Source organism: Cygnus olor, chromosome 10, assembly GCF_009769625.2.
Source record: "Cygnus olor isolate bCygOlo1 chromosome 10, bCygOlo1.pri.v2, whole genome shotgun sequence".
Lineage (NCBI taxonomy): Eukaryota > Metazoa > Chordata > Aves > Anseriformes > Anatidae > Cygnus > Cygnus olor.
In genome coordinates, this window is record NC_049178.1 from 18,275,126 (window position 1) to 18,301,173 (window position 26,048).

Consider the following 26,048-nt stretch of genomic DNA (forward strand, 5'->3'; position numbering starts at 1 on the left):
TACGCCTCGTTCAGTGCTGGTTTTCTGTACAATGGTACGAAGAGGCTCGTAACTGAAGCCATATATACCCAGATATTCGATTTCACTACCACAGGTTATCATCAAGTCTACAGGTTGGAATCAGGCCACTAATCTATCCCAACAACGCTGGCATGTGGATTTTTCAACCATTACAGAAACTATAATGCATTTTATGCAACAATCTATATGTATTTCCAAGTGATTAAACAAAAATGATATGGACTTCAGCCTTAAATAACTATGATCCTCGGAAGTTCTGCAGATCAGATCAAGCAGCCACCTGTTCCACCAAATATTTTACAGAATAGTGGAAGTATTTAGCATCCTTGCTTTTAAAATCCTGGTATACAGCAACTTCTGTCTGGGTGACCGTGAATAAACACGTAAGAGTAAGCGTTTTGGTTATACAGAAGTGATTTTCAGATTGATGCGAGCACAATGAAAGCTGGCAGCAGCTTGTCTAAAGCAACCTGTTGACCTGCTGCTCTTCCAGGAATGGCAGAGCTGTGAAACTTTTCCTTGCCAGCAGCAAATTCTATTAGATAAAAAAAAAAAAAAAAAAAAAAAAAAAGGATGTTCACACACAGTTTCCTGATCTTCATTTCCCATATCTTAAAAAATAAAGTAAAAAAAAAAAAAAAAAAAGAAGTGTCAAGAAACCTTCAAAGGAAGGGCAGATACTATCTCCCTACGTGATTAACCTCACTGCTTGAAGCTGCCTCCTCTGCCCAGACTTACAGTTATTTGCTGTTTACACAGCCAGTTAAATCAGAAACTCGAGCCGTTCATGGGAAATCCCAATTCAAGAATCTGAGAGCACCTTCAAAGTCTTTTTGCTGTGCCTGGTTGTGATGTTATTTCCAAACCTTATTTCTAACCTTAACGGCTACCAACATGCATTTGGCGTTGCAGGAGCACTGCCCTGCTTGAATAAAGATGTGAATTTTAAAATGGAAACTTACCAACTAAAAGAAAAATGCAATAATCACACCGTATTTCCCCAGGGAAGGTTACACATCAAAAAAAAAAAGCTTCTTGCAGAGCCGCCTCCCCCCATGACCTCCCACTCCTTATCTGTGCGTCTGACAGCACACTCCATTTATTAAGTTTTATCATTTTCTGGCCAGCCACTGACATAACTAGCACAACTTCTCCAAAAAACGCATTTGCATACTCCTCCTTACGCACTCCCCTGCTCGCTGCTACCAGCAGACATGAAAGCAAAAGCCCCGCGGGCAGGAAGGCGCGTGCCCAAGGAGAGGGGGCCCAGCGGCGCTGGGGGCGTCTTCTGCACCCAGCCAAAAAACTGCCAGGGCTTTGGTGAACACACTTCAGGATCTGAGGAACAGGTTTTTTATTGTTTTTGTTTTGTTTAAATGATGCAAATGCCGGAGTGGCTTTCCAATTCATGACTTGGCCATTTCACTCACGCTAGCAGCAAGCTCAGGAAGGCTAAAGAACAGGTCCGTTAAGCAACTGGCATAGTAATAATAACTGGAGTCATAAAATCCTCAGAGGCAGGCCCACACTCCTACTACAGCCAGCATACACTGGTTACAAGCCCTTTACGAAAAGCCAAGCAAAGCAAGTACAACAGCACATTTTACCACCGCGAGCTATAACCATAGTAACCACAATCGGGCGAAATATCTGCGATATCCAAGCCTTGCTCCAAGACTCCCTGCCCACCAAAACCACACGGCGAGGGCTGGCACTGATGTCACCCGGGCTCCCCAGCACAGGTCACAGCTCCCCAGGCACGACCAGCACCGCACCTCGCTGCCACCCCTTGCCTCAGGCTGCCAGCTCTCCTCCAGCTGCGACAGCTTGCACTGCCTTCCAGAAACAGGAACGGGTATAAACTCAATAAGGGTTTGCAGTGGATACTAGCCGTCTTCCCTTTCAGAGTATGAGCAATAAAATAATTAAAAAAAAAAAAAACACAGTGGAGAAACAAGTTTCATTCCCACGTGGGCTACAATGATTTAGCATCCTTTGGCTTACACCACAGAATTTCAAGTCATAAAACCAGAAGGATCCCTTTTTACTGTTTTTTTCCTTTTTTTTTTTTTTGAACAGTACAATGTGGCTGAGTCTCTCTGCCCCTAATTTTGTTCCCATCTGGCACTTTTTTTTTTTTGGCACTCTCCAAAGAGAATGCTTCAACTCAAATAACTTATATTAAAATAATAATGGTGTATCATTCGAGCAGAATAACCTGAACAGAAATTCGAAGCCCCTTCCAGATCTTTTGTAAGACTGAAGAGCCTCAGAAACGTGCATTAACCATTTTTACCCCAAATCTGCCTGTCACCTTACTCTCTGTAACATTAAAACAATTCATATAAACCGCAAACACGTTTAGGTGACAGAAATCAAACCCCAGCTCAGGCCCTTCTAAGCCTTCCAACCGGCACTCACGCTTTAGGAACATCTCACCGTGCCATTTAGTAGGTCTGAAGTAACAGCACTGTGCACAAAGCACAGCCAGCAAACCTCAGCTTCCAAAAGCAGCTATGCGAAGAGATGAAATTCTCGGTGCTGCATTCAGTGCACGAATCCCCACGCAGATCCAAGAGCTGAGCCCCGGTGCCGTGCCCCATCTCGCAGACACCAAGAGCAGGACAATGTGCATTCTCCCAATTGATGCTCCACGCACACACATCCCAGGGTTTAATCAAGAGCCCAGCCAGAAGTGAGGATTTACCAGAATGGCTCAAACCAAGAGGTAAGAAAGGAGAAAACGGCAAGTATTTTCCTCTGGAAATACTAAGTATGATATCACGCTGTCTCAAAAAAGAGAAAAGGAAAAAAACAACACCTGAAACCCAAACCAAATTATTTTCCTTCCAGCTACAACATTCACCTCCATAGCGGTCTCAAAAGCCCACACCAGGGACAAGAAAACCAAAAGTGCCATCACGATGCCAACAGATGAGCATAAGAACAGTTCTTCAGCACACGTGTCTGAAAGAGCTAAGTTTTCTTCTACCTGACATTAAGTAAAGGGAAAATTGTCCAAGCAAAGCCTAATTAAAGTGACAGCCTGGGTAGACTCAGCTGTCACGATCCAGCCCTGATGTGACAAACAAATGAGCATTACCCACTTCTTCAGTATCACGTGAAAAAGATCGTCTTCTCCCGTTCTAAAACTAAGAGCAATTAAACTAAATTAAACTGTGCTTTCAAAGGTGTGTTCAGCCAAATTGTTTCACATTAGTTAAAGTGTTACACTGCGATTTGCAGCACAGGAGCAGGTATTTGCAAAACTCTCATGATCATTGCAGCAAGGAAATACTGATACATGCGAAAGCTGAAACATTTTTCTATTTAGAGTGATTTTGGCACTTAGGTCCTTAACATGAGCTACTGGAAATGCTGCACACAAATAGTCCCTGCTGCCTTTCACCAACAGAAGTGCTGTGCCTGCACCTACCGTTCCTGGGACTGTCCCAGGAGGTGGCACTGCCAAGGCTGGTTCATGGGGAGCGGAGTGTAAGCACCAGCCCGTGCACGAAGGGCTCTCTGCATGTGTTACTACATTCTCAAAAAAATCGGTATTTCTAAGGTTTTGCAAGTATCTCCCAGTGCATTTTCTTCCACATCTCAAAGCGTGCCTTTAAAAACCCGTTTCAGGACTAAATGCAGAACACACACGGTCAGGAATTCTGCTGCTTTACGTGCAACCGCTGCAACCAGCTGCACGCACAGATCACACCCCACACGTTCATGCTGTTAATGTTTACGTGGATCTGAACTTACAGAAGGATAAAGGAGGATAAGTTACACTTCTTTTTTTCCTCCATGTAACCTTAATTTCTTTATCTGTTTGAGATTTCTTTGGTCCTGCTTGAGCAAATGCAAGCCACCCATCTCCTGGAAGCATCGGAGGAGCGGAAATCGCAGCTTGCTTCATACCCACAGCAACACCCGCAGACCTTGAGGGACGCCACCAATCCCCAGAACTGTGGATCTAATTAAAATTGCTCTTACTTTCCTACAACTATGTTATCAGAAGAATGAAAGTAGCATCAAGTGGGATTTCAGAGCCAAAAGCCTCATGTAACATGAAGTACTGAGGATTTGGATAATTTCATTCTGTTCCAGCTTTGATGCAAGTGGTGATACAGCAGACCTCTGAGAGGCTCTCTGTTTCTTTGAGGAAATCTGTTTCATATGCAGTACAGTGTAAAGTTGAAGTACATGATTATTTTAATAATCCTAGTAACACATGAATATGTCTTTGCTCAAAGGAAAAACAAGACTAAAAGTATTTATGTATTTATGAAACCATTAGTGCCAGAACAATAGTACGATAAGCCTACTTCTGAGAAATACTGTACAGGGAGGTTAGAAACTAACCCATTACTATGTTAAACGGAAAAATAAATCACCTCCTTAAAAGAATTTCACATCTAGAAGACCCCAAACTTTAGAAATTAAGCCATAAGCATGACAGGGTGAGCACTCGTTCTTGTATGCATATTTTCCAGCTCATTTGTGATGACCACATTGACCTTTTTAGCAACAAGAAAACAGATGAATGGACAAGCTGTCCTTCGTGCCCAACTGCAGAGCACTATGGAAGCTATATACGTTTATCTGAAGTTCTCTGTGCAATACAAGACCGCAAGACAGCCAGCACTAGAAGGACAAACAAAGAAATACGCGATTGAGCAATATTTTGTCGAAAGAACAGGATTTTCCTTTAGCACTGATGTACTAATGCTGTACTGTTATTTAAAATAGACGTTTAAACATAAAGAAGTTAACCTAAGGAGCACTTCTCTTGGGTTGCAGGTTTACTTTTTCACAGCATCATGAGCAAGACAATTATCTTTCAGCTGAAAGAACAGGATTTGCTGCTGACCTTATACAGAAGGACACACCAAAGCGTTCTGTCAGTGTTAAGTCTGAACATTTTAGAAAAAACGTGAAAGAAAACAACAATTTCACAAAACCCCAAACAACTGTTCCCCACAGCATTCACTAAGCGCACTTAAAAATGCACAGCCACCTCCAGAGAGCCTCCAACAAACCGTTCGGTGACTCCTTGACCATCCCACCTGCTGCCACCCACGTCCTCTTAGGAGCTAAGAATAGGCAAAGCAGAGATAAAGGAGTCTCAGTTTCCTGATAACTCGTCCTAGCTCTGACAACAAACCTTGAGCTTGTTAGACTTCCCAAGGAACCGTATTTTGAACGTTCCGGTTGTCTACCAGAAGTTGTTAGACTTCAGGACATTTCTCAAAGTTTGAATACCTCCCGTAGTAGTTAGGATTTTAAACTTCCAGAAGTTTGAAATTATTAGCAGTATTAATTATTCAGTGGTCTCTCAAAGCTGCTAGGTCCCCTACCTCTTACTGGAAAAAGCTGCTTTCTTCCAATTCCCCACCTCCCTTTTTTAATTAATAATATAAAGTTATTAAATAAAACGCAAGTATTGCTGAAGAAAGCATTTGCAGGGAGCAGCCAGCTGCAGCCCAGCTAGCACTCTGTGCTTTTTGAGGCTCTTTCAATGATGCCTGTAAAAAGAATACCCAATTCTTGCGTGTTACCATGAGTCTCAACATTGTTTATTCCTAATTATTTGGGTTTATGTACAAATCATAGCACTATTTCATAGAATCCCATTGCAAAGTAGACTAAGAGGAGGGCCAGAAGGTGGTTTTGGAAGCGGTTTGACCAGAGCTTTCCCATGGCAAAGCTGCGAGTGGTCACAAATTCCTCAAAACGCTCACTGTAGCACAGGACAAAGCTGAAAGCTGCAAATACCATTTCATGTAATCGGTTGCACGGGCACCACCGCAAATCCAAATGTGGAAACAAATCGGCAGCATTACCCTTGCACCAAATTAAATAAAATATGCCTAATGCCGTGCTTGCACAGCACAATGTAAGAGCTGGAGGAGCACCAGCCATAAGCAAGTCCCCAGCCCGGAGCTCTCCCGAAGCTGTTGGGTCGATGGGGACGGGAACGTGCAGCTGCACCAGATGTGTTCGTGGGGTGGATTTTCTTCAGTAGAAGCCTCCCAAAGCAGCCCGGCATTGTTTGAAGACCAAGGCTTTTCATTCGGCCACTTCTGGAGCACTCATCACCAACCCAGAAATGCCCCCAGGAATAACGAGCTGCGAGGTTAAAGCCAGAGAGCGGGGATATGGGGTGTTTCTTGGGATATTCTTCACTGGGGAAGCACCACTGTCTGCTTTATTGTGAGTGTACGGGACCGGCACAAAGCTTCCTTCTTTAAAGGGAAAGTGATAAATCACAGAAGAGACTCTCTGGTTAAAATGTACTGAGCCAGGGAGCAATCATAAACTTGGATCTTTACCCAACCTCACGGGCTCTGCCAGCATTACTGCCCTGTGCCCTTCTACTTCTCTACTGCACACCCCTATGAAAAAAATCAAAACTATGACTAAGAGTGTATGGTGTGCATGTTTTGGACTGCAGGATTTTGACTAGGGTAAATGCTGATGCCAGAGAACCAAGGAACGGTAACACCTGTAACGAAACACCGAGGCTGTGCTTTGTCCTGTGTCCTTTCCACAGACATACTCTAGGTACCAAACACCAAAAAAAAAAAGTTTAAAGGTTTCTGATATGCCTCTGCACTTCTACTGAACCAGCTGCACCCACGTCCATCTACACTCTGGCTCCTGAAACAGGGCAGACCTGGCATCCTTAAAGAAATATATGGGACAGGCAAGAAATTAAAGTCCTTCAAGTAATATTTTATATAAGCCATGGCAGAAGGCCTCAGAAGAGTCCCCCTCAGTTTCCTCTGAAGTTTCCCATACTTAGAACAAGTGACAGAGCTCACAGCACTGAGCACGTGGGAGCGGCAAACATGAGCTCCTCTTGCAGACACAAGAGCAGCAAGGCAGCCTTACAAGGTCTTCTGCAAAACTGCACTTCTGAGAGCAAAATTCCTTCCTTGCAGCTACGTAACTACAAATTGCTACATGCCAGGAGGAAGAGTTGAGCACAAGTTGTTCTTTAGGCTCGTTTGATACCAGATTGTGGAGGAAAAGTAGCCACGTTAATTTCTTGAAGTTACTTCTCATGGGAACATCTTTTCAGGATGGGGCAGGCTGAATGACCATCTTCTTCATTCGTTACAAAATAAAGGACGTTTCCCCGAACACCAAGTTCAGAATGCACTCCTAAACTATTGTGAAATGAAGCAAGGTTTGGCAAAAACACCCCCAAGTTTACCTTTTAAGCACACTTTTTGTCTTAATGGAGACCTGCTCAAACACATCTATTCCCCCCGTAAAGATTTTAGGCATCTCTAATTAAATCAAGGTTTAGAAGAAGGCATCACGCTTCACTAGGCAAACATTGTAAAGCTACTGCTGATTCGTGTCCACTTATGAAACCTCAGACAAAAGCAGAGGACCAGAACTACAGCTTCTCAGGTGCTTTCTTTCTCTATTTTACACAAAAATTATTTTTCCACTAAGGTTAGGGTTTTTTAACGGCAGATTTTAAAATATGAATTTAGGAAAAAAGAGCACAATCTCTCCTGCAAAATTTGCAATAAAAAAAATCCACAAGTGAGTTTGTATGAAGTTAGATGCAGCTGTAAAGACCAGAGCAAAGCTGAACTCAAAAAGATGGCCCTGAGACTGTGAACTCGTGTTTCCTAGGTATTTTCTTTGCTCTCCAACACGCTTACTCTTACGTTGCAAGCACTGCACAAGCTTTACTTTTAGACTCTGCTTGCAGCCCCCCTCACCAGGCTGTTGCCCCGTTCACTGATGCACTGAGCTTCAGGTACTTGCTAACCCACCACCGAAAACTCCGGCCAGCATCAGGCTGTAGACCGGCACAGCACAATTTGTTGTTGCTCGGTTGCTTCTGGTGCGTTCATCTGCAGACACACTTGATTGCAAAATGGCAATACCAAACTATCGATTGTAAACCTACGATTTACGAGGACTTACAAAATTGTTATGGAAGATTCACTGATACCAGCACAAAGCTTACTTGCCTACCACCACCAAAACGGTGATAAAACTGAAGTGATTTCACTTGCTTGTCAAAAATAAGCTGCTCACACTAGGAAAAGTTTGAAAACAGTTCGTGAAGGTGGCAGCAACCAAGATTCATACTATTTACAACAAAAACAATTCCTTGAATACTTCTTCCCGTTTGGCTCTTTATTAAGCTATGTATAACCCTGCAGAAAGCCAAAGTCTCGAACTTCCTATTTAGCAACAAGGTGCATTTAGCAGCAACAAAGCATAGACGAGTCAGATGAAAATTTAACATGCAGATTCCCCAGAACAACCACTCACGCCTATTTTATTATGGACTGAAACAATGAGAATTTGAGGAAAACAGTAATTTTAGCAACTCTACCTGAAGCCAAAAACCAGGAATACCAGACTTGGTACTAAAAAAGCGTTTTGTAACCGCTGCTAATACATATTTCAGTTTCTGACACTGAAACCTTGAGTAGAAGTGGAAATTGTCAAGTATAGATCATCATTTAATTTAGCTTGACACGTCCCATCCAGGAGCATCTGCCTCGAGGCTTTGAGACATTTCTTCTTTCGTGCTAATTGAAAGCCAAGGTTAGCCTGACGGTTCTTCAGGCTCGGGTGGGGATTGCCTTCAGCAGCAGCTGAACGAAGGATTCATACGGGTGTCACCAGCTCCTCGTCCCCACTCCCGCAGCCCATCCACCGAGAGGAAAACCAAACCAACCCCAAGCTACACGCAGCAGGCAGCTTCCCCACCAGGGGATGTGGAAGAAGGAAAAAAAAAAAAAAGCAGCAGGAATGAGACCAAACTTGAAAAAGCTGCAAGCAAGGAAAAGGAGAAATGCTGATAAAGTGAGGTCCCTAAAAAAATAAATAAATAAATAAATACAGATTCGGCTGTCAAATTTACTACCTGAAGTCCTGAGATGTGATAGACTATTCTCTAAAACCACAACAAATACACCCAGTTCTGAAGTTGCTCCCATCCCCAAAAGTCTCTACGTAGAATACTTTTCCCAAAAGCATCCTTCTTAAAAGCATGCTGTCATGTAAGCAGAAATAGCAACGCACGTTTTTCTCTTACCGGAACACATGTTCTAACAGCACTTTCTCTGAACATCCTCAAGCACCTCAAAATTTGAGTGTGTATCAGATATCCAATGCCTAATAATATTTTTTAAAGGAGAAGAAAAGTTAACATGCTCTAATCTGTATCTGCAAAAAACAATACTTCAATACCACCTAAAAACCTGTTGTACAGCTAGTGCTGAACAGCATTTTAAGGCTTACAAGTTGCACACCAGTATCGGTGCAGATTTTGTACTTTGACAGCACATTCCAAACATTCATAATTTCTATTAGAAAAAGGAGGGTAAACTTTAAACCCTCAAATGATGGGAAGTTATAAACTTTGGGACTGAAATTGTAAAACGTAGAGCCTATCCTCCTGTAAATCAGCTCTGATGCAAGGTGATCAATTTTTTTTTTTGGCCATCACCACCACCCTTTCAATTGCTGTCCTAAGACAAGCAGCGGCAGGACTGAACCAGCCTGCAAACCCGGGAGCGATGGGCACTAGCAAGAACTATGGGACGTGGTTTGCAGTCGCCGTTGGAAAGCATAATGCCTAAACTTGCATAGCACTTAGCCTGTGAGAAATGCAGACACTCTGAACACCTATCCTTCCGACAGAAAAGCATGAGAGCTTTGCCTAAAAGCAAGCACAAAACGTCTATGGAGTAGCTGTGTTGCAGAGCTACGTGGCAATGCAGGGACGCGCGAGTTGCTCAGAACAAGATTGTACCGCACTGGCACGACACACTGGAACAGCATACACCTGGGGAAAACGCTTCTCTATCACTTACCAGCCAGCCTAAATTCCCACAGAAGCAAAATGAGAAACTACCTGTTCTACAACAGATGCCGAAGAGTCTCAATAGGCTCTGAATCCCCAGGGATGCAATAAAAAAAGAGCCGGCTGAGCAAGGCAGAAATTTTAATTCAGCTACATCAGAAACCGCAGGCTTCACCTCAACGAGGGACCTGGAGTTTTTCCAGCGAGGTAGACCTTTTTGTAAAGGAACATCAATGGCAGGATTTCCTCTCATATTAGGTGACGTTTTAAGAGTCCTTGGACATCGGCGATGGGCTGGCCGGCACGCGGTGGCAGGGCAGACGTAGCAGGCTGGTTTCTGGTGTCCGAAAGCTCAGCTGCAGCCCCAGCCAGGTGGCACGAGGCACTGCAATCCCTGCCCTGCACACGTGTTTCTGCCAGAGGAAGCCCAGAGAGAAATCAGGTGCTCAGCTGCAATCAGCAGCTGACGTTCAGGCACCTGCATGAAATGCAAAGAAGCACAAAACCTTGTGTTTTCACAATTATCACTCCTGGGCTCTGAAGGAGCTGACCTCAGCTCAGTTTCTCACCCTAACTAGAAAAGCCTTAGGAAAATAAACAACCGACTCCTCACTTGGAGCAGCAGTGCTGATGCCTACATGTGCCTAACACACACCCACAGGATAAGGAAACTCAATTACCTCTCCAAATGGAGCCAGCAGAGCGCTATCCCACACAACAAAAAGCTGGGAGCAGTTGATTAAAACAACAGAAACGTTTCCGAGTCCTCTACAAGTCAACTTCTGATCGGCAGATAACAATCATAACTGCTTGTCCAGACAAAACTATCCCTTTTAAATAAAGCCCTCAGATAGCCTCGAACCTAAACCACTCCCTTTCTCCTCGTTTTGAGCATACCGTCAGTTATTTATCATCCTGCTGATTACTGCGCTGCAGCCTCACACACACTTGCACAGCCCGCACGTATTTGTATACGCACAGATGGAAAAAAATCTCGAGCTGCCCTCCTTCTGGGCCCCAAGGAGGGAAAGAAAGCAAATTCAGTTAAGTTTTCCCCCCCCCCCCCCCGGTGCTCCATCCTAAAGAAGCGGTCAGCCTCGCTGAAAGCTACCAGTTAAACCATGAACCTGTGCCAGCTGCGAATCACTCCAACCACCCTGGCACCATCATTTCGAGTCATTTTCCATTTAAAGAGCCTCACATCAACGCCGGGATAGCCTTTCATTACCCGTCCCACTTAATACCCACAATCTCTCCACAGCTCGCTCGCCCGGCCTCCGCTGACCAAGGACCGCGCGGCGACCGACGTGTGGATTATTGGGATTCCTGATGCTTCCCCCCCCCCCCCCCCCCACCGGCTGAGCGCTTGGCAGCGCGCCTGACCCGCAGCACGTGTGGGACCGTCAGCCTAATGCAAGATGTCATCTGCAGCGGCCGCCGGCTTCCCAAAGCTCCCGCGGTGCCGGGGAGGATGCCGCCGGGTGCCTCCCGCCGCCTGCATCCCGAGGAGCGAGCACCAGGGGAAGGGCAGCGCCAGCACCCCGCACGCTCCCCGGGCTTCGGGTTTGGGGTCGGCGTCACCGAGCCCCGGCTAGCACCGGGCGCTCCCGCACATTTGCGCTGCCTCGGGACCTGAAGTCAGGATGCTGGGGTTGAGTAACTCCTTTTGCCACGTAGCCCGTCTTCTGCTAACGAAATTGGGGTAGTGAGAGATCACAAACTGGTGCTCACTGTATTAAGGAGCTGCCGCTAAACTTTTCTTATGCCAGGCACTTGGTTACGGCAGGCAGAGAGGAGGCATCGGTACATTCTGTATACGAAACATACACAGCCCTTTTCCAGTGTGGGGCAATACATCAGCCCTGTAAATCCTGCTGTTCCCTCTTACAGGCTGAATACACAACCGAGGGCAAAAGGAAATACCAGACAACGTGCTAATAGCAGACGGGTGCACATTTACTGTTGTGCCCAACTAAAAAGCGTCAGGAAAGTGAAACCCGTTTGTAGATGAACGAAATACGGATGCCAGGGGAGATCTTTCTTGGAAATGGAAGAAAAGGATACACAAAATACATCTGCAGTTTCACTTCCTCTGTACAGCACAACACGACCAGAGAGCCCAAGAGCAGCACGTGGCGCGTCCTTTACAACCCCCAGACATCCCCCGCTGCCCACACGCACCAAGAATTTCTTACAGCTGATGTCAGACTACCAGCTCCCGGCACCACAACATCCAGGCACCTCAGTCGCGCGTATATGCATCAAGGTTAGGTTCATTTCCATCTAACCGTGACGAAGCTGTGACAAACAGTGACTTGCTCGAGGGTGACTACAGCAGAAGAAAATCTATGAAGGCTTTCTGAACCCCGGGATGACACCACATCAGAGATGCACGTCTCCAAGATTAGAGATACTACTTGCTGCTACAGATTTGCAAAAATGAGTCAGTGAGATGCTACCATTTTACACTGCTTCCTCCTCTAATTTCTTCCTGGATTTGTGCAGCTAATTGCTTACCATCAGGATTTCCAAGTAAAAGCAAGCTAAAAACAGAACCGTGTTTTTACTCAAGTGCGCTGCACAAAACAGCGTGGACTGCAGCAACCACTTCCTAGGGAGTTCGTAACCCCACGCGGCACCAAAGCCAGGGACTGAAAAAGAGCAGAAGTTACTGGATTAGCATAATTTTGCGACAAGCCATCTAGAAGAAAAGCAGAAGGTATTTCCTCGTTATCTTGTCCCTTATTAATCTCCGGGGTGACTCTCAGTAGCGGTAAGTCACAGAATTTGAACCAAGCCTTTTGCTAGTACAGGGACAGGACCGCCCTGACACGAGGATTTCCAGCCTGACCCCAAACCCCAGAAGTCTGCACCACTGACTCTATGAAGATGCTTTAACTTAGAAAACGGTGTAGGCTTAAATTCACTGCTCGGAAATTATGACCTCTCCCAGGAGCGCTGGGGGTGTGCAAAGCAGAAAAGACTGCAGCAGCCGCCTTCAGTAAACACTGCAGGAACAACCGCAAAAAAGAGCCGTTCGCTTTGCAGGTGAATTTCCTCAAAAGAAACCCCAAAAGTAACACAGAAAAATGAATGGAAGTCATCTTTACGGCACAAAAACAAAAGCAGAAAGCTTTTACGTGCCTCACTTTAACAGAATAAAGCCTGACTTTGGAACAGCTGCCTCACTCCCTCCAGGACGCGCTCCCCTACGCAGGGGCTAGGTTTGGTTTTGTTTCTGTTTATTTCACAGCTTCCCTGTTTATTCAGCTTCTTCCCTCCCCCGGTAGCAGGCCGAGCAGCATGGGCTCCTCGCTGGTGGCTGCGGCGCAGGGCGAGCGGCCTCGTCCAAAACCAACAAACTCCCTCTGCGGCCAGCCGCTCCCGCAGCCCCGCCACGCACAGCGCTGCCCCGAGCCCGGGGGGCTGCTCCCTGCCCGACTCGGGCAAGGACTCTCGTAGCTTTTAATGAGAAGGCGGAAAATCACCTCCCAAGCTGCTTTAAAAAAATAACCTGTTTTTTTTTTTTTTTTAACCAAAGTGTCAGATTGAACTGAAAAAAAAAAGTAACAGAAGCTAAGAGGGCGCAGCTACCAAGAGTTACACAGTCTAAGCCCTGTGTTACACCCAGGGACCCTGATGCTACCTCTTACAAAGTGCCAGACCCAGGTCTCTGCTGCTGCTGCAAGCACCAAGATCCCTCTGGTTACTGACGCCTACACCTCAGCGGTGCTTCAGATGATCCATCCCATACTGGAGCTTTACCTCTGGGTATCAGTGCCACCACCTGCAAGGGAACTACTCGTGCAGGCGAAGGACTGCGCTCCTGCAGGATTAGGACTGAACCAAGAGTAACACGGCAAACCTTTCAAGCAGACACATTTGCAGCAGGAAGGCTGGCTACCAAATACCCTCATTTTTACATTAATGGTACAGCTCTTCTGTGAGGACTTCCGCAGAACACCAGATTTTTGACAGAGTACAGGTCTCGTTCCCCTTCTGTTCAGACCTCTGTGCCTGCATCACGGTGTGAATCCAGGGGTACAGTTCTCCAGATCTCAGGCACACCTAGGCAGAAACACGACTGCAGGATATAGAAGACACCTGTGCTGCTCGTGGTGTTGTAACAGGCTAAAGCAGCAGCAAAAAGCTGCAGGGCTGGGATTTGACACAACTTAGCCCCAGGGCCCTCCGGTGACACGGCAGCGCCCGCACTAGCCGGTGTCACCACCCACAGCGGGGCACAGGCACGCTGCCAGGCCTGTGCCATGGTCCAGAGTTCAAACTCACCGTCACGTTTTGTACAGCGAGGGAAAGCCAAAACGATCACGTGGGGCGAAGCGAGCGGTGAGAGCTTGGTGGCGAGCGCTGCAGCACAGGTTTAAATGGGAATTATGCTCGCAGGAAGGCACGCGTATCCTTGCTGCCAGCCCGTGCTGCTCTGTCCTTAACATCGTCAAGAGCTGGGCTGCAACCGTGGTTTGACTTCACTGCACGGATACAGCCTCGGCCTGAGCAACGCTCTTCCATCACCCGCACCCAACCAACAGCCCTGCTGGGCTCGGCACGTGTAACCCCCTTCCCAGCGAGGGGAGCCAGAGCAGGAACTGCAGCAGAGCCGGAGCAGGAACAGCAGCAGAGCTGGCAGCTTAAAACTCTGCAACACCCACCCTGGAAGTCAAGACAAAACATTTAAAGAAGGGTTATTGCGGAACACGAGCTAACCGCCCCTGTCTCATCTGAACTTCAGCCATGCTGCAGTGGTGGCCGAGAAATCCTCAGCCCTTTCAGCCGTGCCTGGCAGGTATCCACACCTCCGCACTCTCTCTTTTTTTCTTCCCCCCAAGCTCCGCAAAACCAGTGATGGACACCGTGTGGACGTAGGCAGGAACGTGTTACAGGTTGGGCAGTGCGGGCACCGTCTATAGCAAGAGGTCATCCCCTCACGTGGAGGCTTACCTTGAGCCACTGCTTCCCCTGCTGCTGGCTTTGTTCATAAAATAAACATCCCACCAGGTCTACATGTGGCATTAGCAGACGGAAAAGATGGAAAAGCAGCTCTGGTTGTGTTGTGGTGGGATACAAGCGGGGAGGAGAAAACATAAGCTTGACGGTGAGCCTGCTGTAAAGCCCGGCTGCCGGCTAGGAGGCTGGCACGGTGACCCTGCTGTAAGGATGGGGACAACTCAGAGATGCCATCCGTCCACATGCATATATTGGTGGTCACCTTTGTCCACTCTGGGGCACTCCTCCTTCCTCTTAAGTACAGGTGTTTGAAGTTAACAGCTGTAAAAAGAGTTTTACCAAAACAGACACAGACTCCCATCGAAGTCCCTAATAGAAAGGAGTCATTAAGGTAAGGTGCTTCTCGTATATAAAAAGCTTTCAGGAAAAAAAAAAGTCGCTTTTTAATGTTAACAGACGTTGTCTCTTAAAAGCCATCATTTTAATGACTGATATGTGGTGACATAAAGTAAGTTTATAGAAAGAACACTAAAACGTCAAGTCTAACGAAGCCGGCCTGTTCACCAGCAGCAGCAGTATGCCTGTGCTGAGCCCACTGGAAAACGAGGACCCGAGCCTTCCACAAATTATTTTGTGCTGCTTCATAAACAAACAAAACCACCAGGGTAGTTTCACAAACGCACTCATCTGCTGCTTTTGTGAGACAGGTTCCACTGACGACGTTAAGGGGTACGGATCTCCTGTGCTGGAGGCAAGTTTAAAAGCTCTCAACAGACAGCAACACACGGGGAGAAAAAGGAGTCAGTGGCTGTGACAGCAGCTTCGTTTTAAGTCTCTTTTGTTCGAGTGACTAAGTCTTCTACTCAGCTACATCGCATTAAACAAACCTTTCTGAATTAAACAGACACACTGAAGGAAAACCTAGTTTGAATATAAAATCTGTGGCCCAGAGCCACCTGGTAAGCCACCAAGGTGAGCTGGAAAGCAGCTACGCGTGTTATCTATCCCCTCCTTCTCCAGAGTGCTGGCTGTACTGGCCAAAACGTTCCTCAGTAGCCACTCCTCAAATGCCAACCTCCTTCAGCCAGATCCCGGTGAATTCAGAGGCAGCCAAGTCTTGCACAAGCCCGCTGAGGGGACAATGGCTACAAAGGGGACAATGTGAGAGTGTCCTCCTGCAACCCCAGCAGCAGTCACTGCCCACAGTATTAGCTGCTGCTGCTGCTTGTAATCCGGATTCTCGGGGAAACTTGAAAACAAAACCGTGCAGCAGTTTGCAAAGGAAAAGGAGAACTGCATATCAGGTACCCAGCCTACAAAATGAGTTGTTTCAGGACACGCACAGGCATGTGAATAAGGACCCAGAAATTACCGTAAGCAGCAAATCCTTAAGTGACATGCCACAGAGTAAGGTAGGCACGTATTTACCATAAACTTTTGTTTACTAAAAACATTCCAGGAAAAAACACGCATCAGTTTAGCAGCCCTGTGTTGATTTTGCCTGCAACACAGCCCGTCCGCTTAATCACCATTTCTCAGAACTGGAAGCACAGTGGGAAGTGAACTTCTTTGTGGAAACAGGTGTGGAAGTTAGAGCTGCGTCCCGTTCTGCCTCACTTCTGCAATAAACAGAATGCAGCCTTCCTTAAAGCTCCTCTTCTTTAAAACATTTCAGTTGTGGGATTTAGTTTGTGCCACTTGATGCCTGAATTTTTTTTTAAAATGTATTACATTTTTCTCCATAATAAACTTTACACAGTGGCTGAAAAGAGACCGCTTGCATAACAAGCGTTATGCAATTTCCCAAATAAATAATACCCTTGCAGGAGGGAAGATTACAAAGTCCCCAAGATTTTCAAGGCTACAGATTTGGTTTCAGAGGCCAAGAGTTTGTAAAAACTGCATGCCATCCCGAATCTTCCTGATAACTACAGACACTGCATCAGCACCCAAAGATCCCATCAGGAACAGCGTCCCACTGCGGATAACCAAAAGACACCCCAGCAAAATCCACAACTTACCTCCGCAGTTCTGTCTCTCAAGAATGTAGAGTGGTTGACACCAGCTACAAAAATCCAGCATGGACGCAGCTACACTTTTAAAGTCGCTTTTAAGGTTTGCCTAGTTTCTTCTAGTGCTCAGATGGTTTCATTGAATCAGTGAGACCAGAAACCCCCCCAGAAATGCAACCTTGTTAGCCACCTCCACCTCCGGAGCACTACGCCCTGCAAGTACAGTTCAGTATCTCGAGTGAAAATCCTACCCTAAGAAAAAAGCCCACCAAAATACCACGCAAATGAGTGAGTGATCATCGCGGAGATGTTTAGGACGCCGCAGTCCTCTGCGAACAAGCATGTGCCTTAAGGAGCGTACCAGGAGTGGCGCTGCTTTGGAAGAAGCGCGCGTGCTCCAGCATCTGCTCCGGCCACCCCGCTGCCCAGATCTCGAGCCCGGTTCAGCGTACAACAGCAGCCTTGTGTTTGCCCTGAGAACAGCCGAGCGGCTCAGTAAGTAAAAGCAGCTTGTATTTACTAGAGGGAAGAGGCTCGTTGCACGGTTCAGATTCTGGAGCCCTGGGAGACTTCCCCCAGCATCTTTACGCGGTGTCGGGGAGCAGAAGAGGGAGGGACGCCGAGTTCTGCAGAGGCAGCATCCATCCTGCCAGGGCCCGCAGAAATTACGCTTCCCCAGCTGAGCTAATCAGCCACGTTCCAAACAGAAGCTGCATTTATCTCCTCTGAGCAGCAGACTTTCTTCTTAATTATCCAAGGTCAGCGGCAGTGAATATTGAACAAACTAACACTCGGGGAATCCGTGTAGATGCGAAACTGGAGGGCAGGCAGTCTCAAACGTGCTTAGCAGCAGTAGCACATTTTAACAGAAAGTTGCTCTTTTTAGGCAAGGGAATCACTTTGTGAATAATCAATCAATACATTTGATAAAGCGCCATTTTTAGAAGCCTTTATCAAGTTGTGTACCAGCATAACTCTCCCCTTTTTTTCTTTAAGACGAAAAAATGTTTTCAAGTGTTGGAGTACGGTTCAGACAACTGAAGTCAGCAAGTGGAATAATGGCGTTAATCTTTCATCAAACTCGTTCAGAATTCCAGCAGCAACTCGGAATTTTGATCTATGTCCCCTGGACAGTCACAGAAGTAAATACTGCTAACCTGAAAGCATCACACACCCAGTCTGATACCAACAAGGCACACCTGAGGCGCACGGTCTCATTTGTTGTCCAGCTGCAATACGTAGCTTTTCCCAGCAGGTCCGAGCTCACCACAGAACAGCAGCTACTTTGGAAATCTCAATCACCATTTTGGCTTCCCCAAAAACACAAGTGGTGCAGCTTTACTAGTAACGCACAGCACAAGGCTATTGTACAATTTCCCTGAAATTTCTATTCCAAACGCAACCACAAAAACGCTGATGAACCTCAGCCTGAAGATTTGTTTCACGTGCTATCTGTAATTACACAATAATGGAAGACTTCTGCAATTACAAAAGCAACAAATAGATCCAACAAGTGGGCAGGATTCTTGGTTTGATCCTGTGCTGGTGGGAAAGGTATCAAAGAGGGGAAGGGGAAAGGCACTGCAAGCTGCTGCCACGCGTCTCGTGATGCAACCAACGTAACAGCAAAAAAATCTGTCCTGGTAGCTCCATTTCCTGGGGAGTAGCCACAATACCTCTGTCAATACCACCAAAGTCTTTGTCAGCTTCACAAAAAGCCACGTGTGGTGGCTGGTCTTGTTCACATGCCTTTTCCTGGAACAGCAGAAGCTAAAGATCACATAGGTGGGACCACATCCTGCCCTGAAATCGTAACAGCCCCAGGCAGAAACGCAGCGCCCTTTAAATACGCCGCGCGCCTCAGGCTGTGCGGGAACTGCACGGGGCTGTAAGGACAATTTCCCTCAAGAGGACATTTCTTTTCACCTTACCTGCTATTTTTATAAGCTTGCAGATGACATTATATAATATAACCATTAATTATACTGCAGTTCAGCATAATTCATCTGCAATGGTTCAAACTGCTTCCAGTAGTATAACAACCCAAAGTACGATCCTCTGACAGCAACTGACAGATTCGGAGTACTCAGCTCCTAACAAAAGGAAGAAAAAAAAAAAAATCAAAACCCTCATCAGCCCTGGAATAAGGCTGAAAAAAACGGCTAGTGATCCTGCTGACCAGCCCCACAGCTTCACCAGGCGAAATGTAGAAAAGTAAAGCAAGAAGCTGAAAGCAACTGCTCGCCCAGATGACACAGAGTTGGGCCAGCTGGTGGCAATCTGCACCCCAACACAGTGCCCTGTCAGGGGTTTCTACCCCTCGCTACCTTCTACGAGAAGCAAAGCTGGCTCCTGCAGGTACACGCGGGTTCTGCTCCGGTCCTGCAGGCACTGCTTCGTTCCTTCTTTCCAGGCCAGAGGGCTGTCGCAAAGCACACTCACCAGACAAATCCTCAACATATTCTGAGCTAAAACTAGTCTGAAATGAAATTTCATATTACTTTTTTTTTTTGAATGCACTTTTTCCTCCAACACGCCACACCGACACACCAAGTACGTTGGTTAACACAGCAAAGAAAGACTTCCTCCTCAAGATTATCTCAAAACCAGTAAGAAACATAGAAAATTGTGTCTCTTTTGCATCTTACTTATCGCGGGCACTACAAGATCTCAATCATCAGCATCCACTGGACCCAGCAGCCCCCTCCCTTGGAAGCGCTCTGTCTGCCCTTTCCACCCGCTCTGCCAGCATGAAGCTCCCTCGCAAGCTCCAACACAATTCTGCATGCATTATTTATCCCTCTTGCTAAGTCATGCAGTGGGATAATTACTTAACTATTGTAATGATATTTTGCAATGGCTGTACTCTATTATTCTAATTGATTTTCATGGGATTGCTTTTGCTGCATGTTTTGAGCACAAGAATTTATTTTCCTGCAGTACAAAAAGCTAAGTTTATTTTTAATAAAAACAATGTTGATATATTGCTCACATTTTTGCTCTCCCTGCTAACAACCACTGAATACGAGACTTTTTTTTTTCCAGAAAACTAGTGAGATAGAAAATTATATATTAACTAATGTAATAATTAACCAGAAAGTGTTTTCCTTACAATAGGAATTCATTTGACTTGTAAGACTCCAATGGGTGTAACTGCCCAATTTTTGAAAGGTGGGAGACCCACAACCTTTTCACAAACTAAAAGCTAAAGTCAAAATATATTTGCACGGTCTTGCTTAACAGCACACTAAGTTTTACCAAGATAAATGCTCAGCTTGAGATTGGGAGAACTCTTAGTACAGCACTAAATGAACATCAGCCCTGCCCGTCCACTCAGCACGACATAAGCCACACACCAGAGCAGCCCAAGAAAACAGCTATTTGTGCCACCCTGCCCCCGGGATATTCTTCAGGCTATGCATGATTCAAGATGTACTTGTAAAACTTTTGTGAAGAGATGAATAGGATCTCAAAAAACACAATAGCCCCAGCAGTTCAGAACTGGTAAGAAAGCTTTTTTTCTGCCTTGAGCCAGAAATTCTTCCAGGAGGAGCTCTGCTTTGAGCTACTGAAGATAAAGGAAGGAGAAGCAAGGAAAAGCAGCGTGCTGCTGAGAGTTTACTCATCATACCTACCGCTCACCTGCCACCTAAATGAGGAAAGGCATGGATACAACTCAGGAGAAGGAATATGGTCTTTATACGTTAAGATCAAAACCCAAGAACTTTACTCAGTTAGCAGCAGAAAGAAGAAACTTTTGACAGACGAGACTCATCACAGGCTAGGACCATGCCTTATTTTGTGAATATAATGGAGCATGCACTTTGTTTTCTTCCACTTAGTAACAAGGAATCATCTGGGTTGGGTTCGATTGCTACCTATGACGTGTGTTTAAATTAAAAAAAATTTAATTTTAAGTTTTATCGGTCTCAGCACTGTCCTAACTTCAGAGACTACCAGGACAAGGAAAGCAACGAGAAATCTGAAGGAGTTCTCTGCTCAAATGGGCACAGAACTCTTCCCCAGAGCCTCATTTCGGGCTTTACACAATACAATTCATTTCTCAATTCTTTTTTATCTGTTAAAAAACACTCTCTAGAAAAAAAATAGTCCTGGAAAAAACGCAGTTATTTTCTGTGATCTTGCTTAAGTTTAATGTCATCTTACTCCCATCCTTCTCAAAGTGTCAGCCTCAGACGCCTAACCCAGCTCCTGCAACTGACAGCCAAGCGCTGCCCTCACTTCTGCAGCCCCTGGACATGATTCAGAAAAATCTCGTGCGAACAATAAAAGGTCACGTTCTCTGCATGCGTCAGCTACCTGCCGAACCACGATGAAGTTTCAAAAGCTAGCACATTCAGAAATAAAGCCACCAACTGTTATTAAACTAATTTCAGAGCAGCACTCTGGATTCCCACACCCATGACTAAATAAGCACGCTCCTTACACTATATACCTTCACGTAAAAAAAAAAAAAAAAAGCCATTCCTGCTTGTGACAGGCTTTTAGAAACAAGCAAGCATAGTACACAGCTGTACAATCTCCTAACTTTGAATTCAGAGTGCCTGGTTTACAGTGCAAAAAAAGGCAAGAGGGGAAAAACTAAAGAGATGGAAACAAAACCCAGGTACTGCTAAGTGTTATCCCTACACATTAGAAAAAAATCTGACAACTGGCAGAGAAACGTAACACGTACCTTATTATGGACTGCTTTCCATGACTGACATCTGGCACAAGCGTGAGTCTTCCAAGCACAGGTGGTGAGACTGTCCTCGGACTTAAATCGTTATAAACGCAGACACTGAATATTAAGGTGCCATCTCCTATGCATTTAGAGTAGGCAATGTGGGCATGATGCTCTACCGCTCTGTTCATTGTTGGCTTTTGTATCAGTTGGTTAATTTGTAATTGGGAAAAAAACCATCATCCTCTTCACCCAGGTAAGGAGGCTGTTGTTTATTACGAAGTTTCGCTATCGCTTCTTTGAACGCCGGCTGAATAACAGCGAGTCCCAGCACAGCGCTGTGAATTCCCTGCACACTTCAACACAGGAGACACAAGCTAGGAACCCACGGGTCTGCACTTCTCAATGCAAACGCGCGGTCCCAGCTTGCAGAGGTGCTGTGAAGCTGCCATTCCACGTAAGTCATGTAACGAACCTCAGGGTTTCGCAGTTCGAGCCCTGGTGTCACAGCCTGTCCCTGCGGACAGCCCCCCAGCCTCAGGGGCACTAAGCGCACTCACCGGAGATGCCTGAGCTCATCTTGACCTCAGAAGTTAAGCAACTTGCAACTAACTTGCGTCACATCCGCTAACAAGTACTTGGAGTTAATGACTCTTAATTGCTCCCAGAGTACTATATTCCTACACCCACAGCTGAGCATGCTCCTCGCTCTGCTAGCCCACACGTGAAGTTATGCAACTCTAATGGTGCCGTGCCTCTGGTAGCCGTGCGGGAGGCAGCTGTGAGGTTTCACCGGAGCCGAGGAGCGAAGACGTCACCGTTTACAGCGGCGAAGCAGTGGACAAAGCCTGCCCACCTCCTTCCAGGAACCACTTCGCAGCTGCATCCTCATTCACTTTCTTGCTGCGCTTGCTCTCGTTTGGAATGACCACCTCTATGCCGTTTAGAAATCAGAAGGCTTGTTCTGAAGTCTGACTCCATGCGCAGTTTTTGAGAAAACACTTCGGGATTTTGTCGCGTTTTCCAAAAATTGACTTCGCCTCCTGCAAGCCGTATGCGGGGGGAGTTCTAATTACATCTGCTCGACAGGCAGGTAAGCCAAAGCACGCCATCACCTACCTGTGCTGTGACCGGGAGCTAAAGGGGAAAAGGAGAGGGACCCAGCCGCCCTGCCTCGCCCTCCCCGCTCAACCCGCCTGGCTCAGCCATGCCTCTGCCACCACTCCTGCCGAATTCGGTTTCGTTTTGTGTCACGTGGCAATCAAACAGCTCCGGACACCCAGGCACTACTCACGTAAAACGCCCAGCCCTGCATCTCGCAGAGGAATTACCCCAGACACTCCTGTGCTCGCGGAGGCGAGCGGTTCCCTGCAGACACCTGCCACAGCTAGGGACAGCTCCTGCACCCTGGGGAGAGCTCCTGCACCTCAGGAAAGCCCGGGCTGGCTCCTGGCAAGCGCCCCTGCCACAGCCTTTATGCTGCTGAGAGCCAGGAGCCATGGGGGAGCAGCCCACGCCGGTCAGCACTACCCTGCGAGCACACCACAGCGCAACCCCGCAGCCTCTCCAAGCGCCCACCAAGTGCTTTGGCTCCATCCGACCACAATAACCTCTGGGATCCGCAGGCTTCACTTCCAGTGGTTTTCCTCCGAGTAAGACACGCCATCCTTGAATCCAAGCGAGCAGATATTCCCTGCAAAACCGGGGAGCTCTGCTACCAGCAAGCCGAGCGGAGATGAAGCACGAAAGACCGACTCCCTGCCTTAAAGCCACACGAGGTACGTGTGAGGGAAGAAGCCCCTACCAGAGGGCATCTTCTCGCAGCTGTGCTCAGCGCTAAAGGTGCTGGCACGCTCCTGCTCTGACGTTTTCTTCGCACTTCTGAGGGTGGGAGAAATCCCACACAGCTACTTTTTTCCAAAGACGTTTTAGGGTTTATAAACCACTGGAAGAACTGCCAACAATTTGTGCCACAGGTTATAATAGAAATAAATAAATAACTGAGGAGAGCAGCTTTTAGGAGCCTGGCTCTATTCACCGAAGAAGTCCATTCCAGTTGCAGCCGCCTGAATTGCTGACAATTTTCCAATGATCATTTCTCACTGGACAAGATTACCAGAGTTACGCAGGCTACAACTCCTCGGTGACACGATAAAGCTTTACGGGCACTCAGCTGTTCCACATCAGGGATGTTTACAATTTTACACCATAACTTCACCTGTAAGCAGCACACACGATATTTGATCGAATCGTAAAGTACCACTCTTACTGACAACGCAAGTCTCGCTGCAGAAGATGCATCTGAAGCAGATAAATTAGTCCTGCTTTATTTTCCTACCGCAGTGAGGCAAAACACAAAACCCAGTAACTTTTTAAAATGTCCTTCTTGCTCCTTCTATACGTCACTTCTTAGACAAAAGCAGAACCCCAGTCCTACAGTTCCTTCAGAACAGGTTGTTTTTACACACAAGATGCACGTAATTCCCCCCAAATAAGCCTCAATCTTTACGACAAAGTTTTATCTGCTGTAGGTTTCCCTATAGCTAATAACATGCTGAACTGGAAACACCTCATAAAGCGTATTTAATATTTTTGTTAAGCTGAACCACACGCCCGTGCCTGCTGCAGATAACAACTGGCAATGGCTGTTTCCCCTCCCTTCTCCATACGGCACCTGTAATAACTCAGTAATAGCAGCAAACAGGCACCAGCGAGCTCCCTGGCTGGATTAGCATCACAGAGGAGAGCCTCTCCTGCCGATGCTAATGATGTGCTCTACCCTGCTATCCCCAGGAGACAAATGACTGCACTGGCTGATTGACTCCATCACGGGGCCATCGTCCATCAATGTATTGCCTCCTTTATTGAAATCTCATCTCGGGAAGAGAAAGTGCTCGTACCACTTCGGGAAAACAGCGGAAGCGCTTTCAGAATAAGAGCTCCAAGGCACGCAATTAGAGCCAAATGTTTCAGCAGAAACACACGTTTCCAGCAACCCCAACATATATACGGATGCTTTGTTCAACCAGGACAAGAAAGATTTACATCCTTATGCTAATCCAGGTCTTTCGGTGGTGGTGGGTTTTTTGTTTGTTTTTAAAAAGAGGAATGAAACACCTACTACAGGTGTAATTTACTTGGTCAAGCTAAAACACAGACGGCGAATATAGCCATGCAGATTAAAGAAGGGAACCTTGAGGGTATTTAGCTACCTGATTTGCTAAGAGATGAGTTCCAGCTCCTTGGACACAGGCTCAAATGACGCTAATGCGGTATTATCCCCAGTGACACCTGCAAACGGAAGTGAGCACATACAGATCTTTCTCATTTATCTACTACATCGGTAATAACATGGAAAAAAAGAAAAGGAGGGATCTATTCAATTAGGAACTACCCCTGTGATTCCAGAAATGCTGCACATTCTGCAGCAGGAACAGGACACAGGCACTAAACCCCGTCCAACAACGTTCTGATCGAGTTTCTAATACGGTCCTCCCACATCGTAGGTCCACTTCTGCGATTTGACTATGTTAAATTGCACGTGAATTACCCAGACATCGCTCCACCTGCGCAAAAATAATTTAGTTGAGGAAAAATTTCTGATTATAATCAGTCTCGCATTTGTCTGCCCAACAATATAAATCTGAAGTAGGCAGTTTTTATCTCAGGCAAGACATTTTGTCTCACTTAGCACCTCTGCACATTACAAGCAATCCGTCATAATTCTGAAATCCCAACGAACAATCTGCTTCAGAAAACACATCTAAATATTTATTCCTCGCTTACCCTTAAAGGGACTCCAACAAGTCTGATAAGATCCTCACGCTAGAGTTTCTGGAACTCCTGGAGATACCCAAGCGTTAAGTTGGACTTCTGGAAGTTTGCACCTCCGTATCGCAACTGACAAAAAGCACACGCTGTGCTTAAACACGGAACAGCCCAGCCCTCAGCAAAGTGCTCAACAATGGAGGTTCAAAATGTAAAAAACGTAAAAAAATTAAAATTCATTTAAAAGTCAGATGACTTCTGCTTCTGTGGTACCTAATTTCACATTTTACTGTTCTGACCCTCGCAGCACAGACTGTTACTCCGCAATCACAGGCCAGTGCCCCAAGCAAGACACCATACTTCTCCAAATCAGGCCTCCTGGTTTCAAATCAGGCCTCCTGAACTTCAAATCCGTACAACCCCTTTTCCTCAGGTAAATCCAGTACTGCTTATTAATAGACGATTAACCGTGGGTTTACTTTTCACTTGCAGAAACACGGGCAGCACCTTCAATAATAAAACACTGTCAAACTCAAACAAGGTCCAATTTTATCCAGCTGGTTTCATTTCTTTTAAGGACTTAAGATCCACCTCCGAAGATACCGAGTTAGTGAGCAGTCAAACAAAACACTCTAGGCCAGCAAGAAATGAAGCTTTTCCTTCTTTTAGTTGAGCCGCTCAGAATTACAATCTTCCCAGTGGTTAACAGACAGTGAATTTGTTGGCGTGCCAATTAGCAGTCTTCTCCAAA

At 46.2% G+C, this 26,048-nt stretch overlaps 1 protein-coding gene across 2 annotated transcripts in view; it reads right to left on the minus strand.

Annotated features, from left to right (window-relative positions):
* Positions 1-26,048, minus strand: part of LOC121075437 (RING1 and YY1 binding protein) — a 44,744-nt gene that overhangs the window by 9,942 nt on the left and 8,754 nt on the right. Inside the window, exon 1 of one of the 2 annotated variants that reach the window (XM_040568715.1) lies at positions 21,542-23,008. The exons of the other annotated variant lie outside the window; for it this stretch is intronic. Within the exon in view, the coding sequence (XP_040424649.1) occupies positions 21,542-21,720 (179 nt within the window). The 5' untranslated portion in view covers positions 21,721-23,008. Of the gene's footprint in view, positions 1-21,541; positions 23,009-26,048 lie in introns of those variants that run through there. 2 annotated transcript variants of the gene reach the window in all.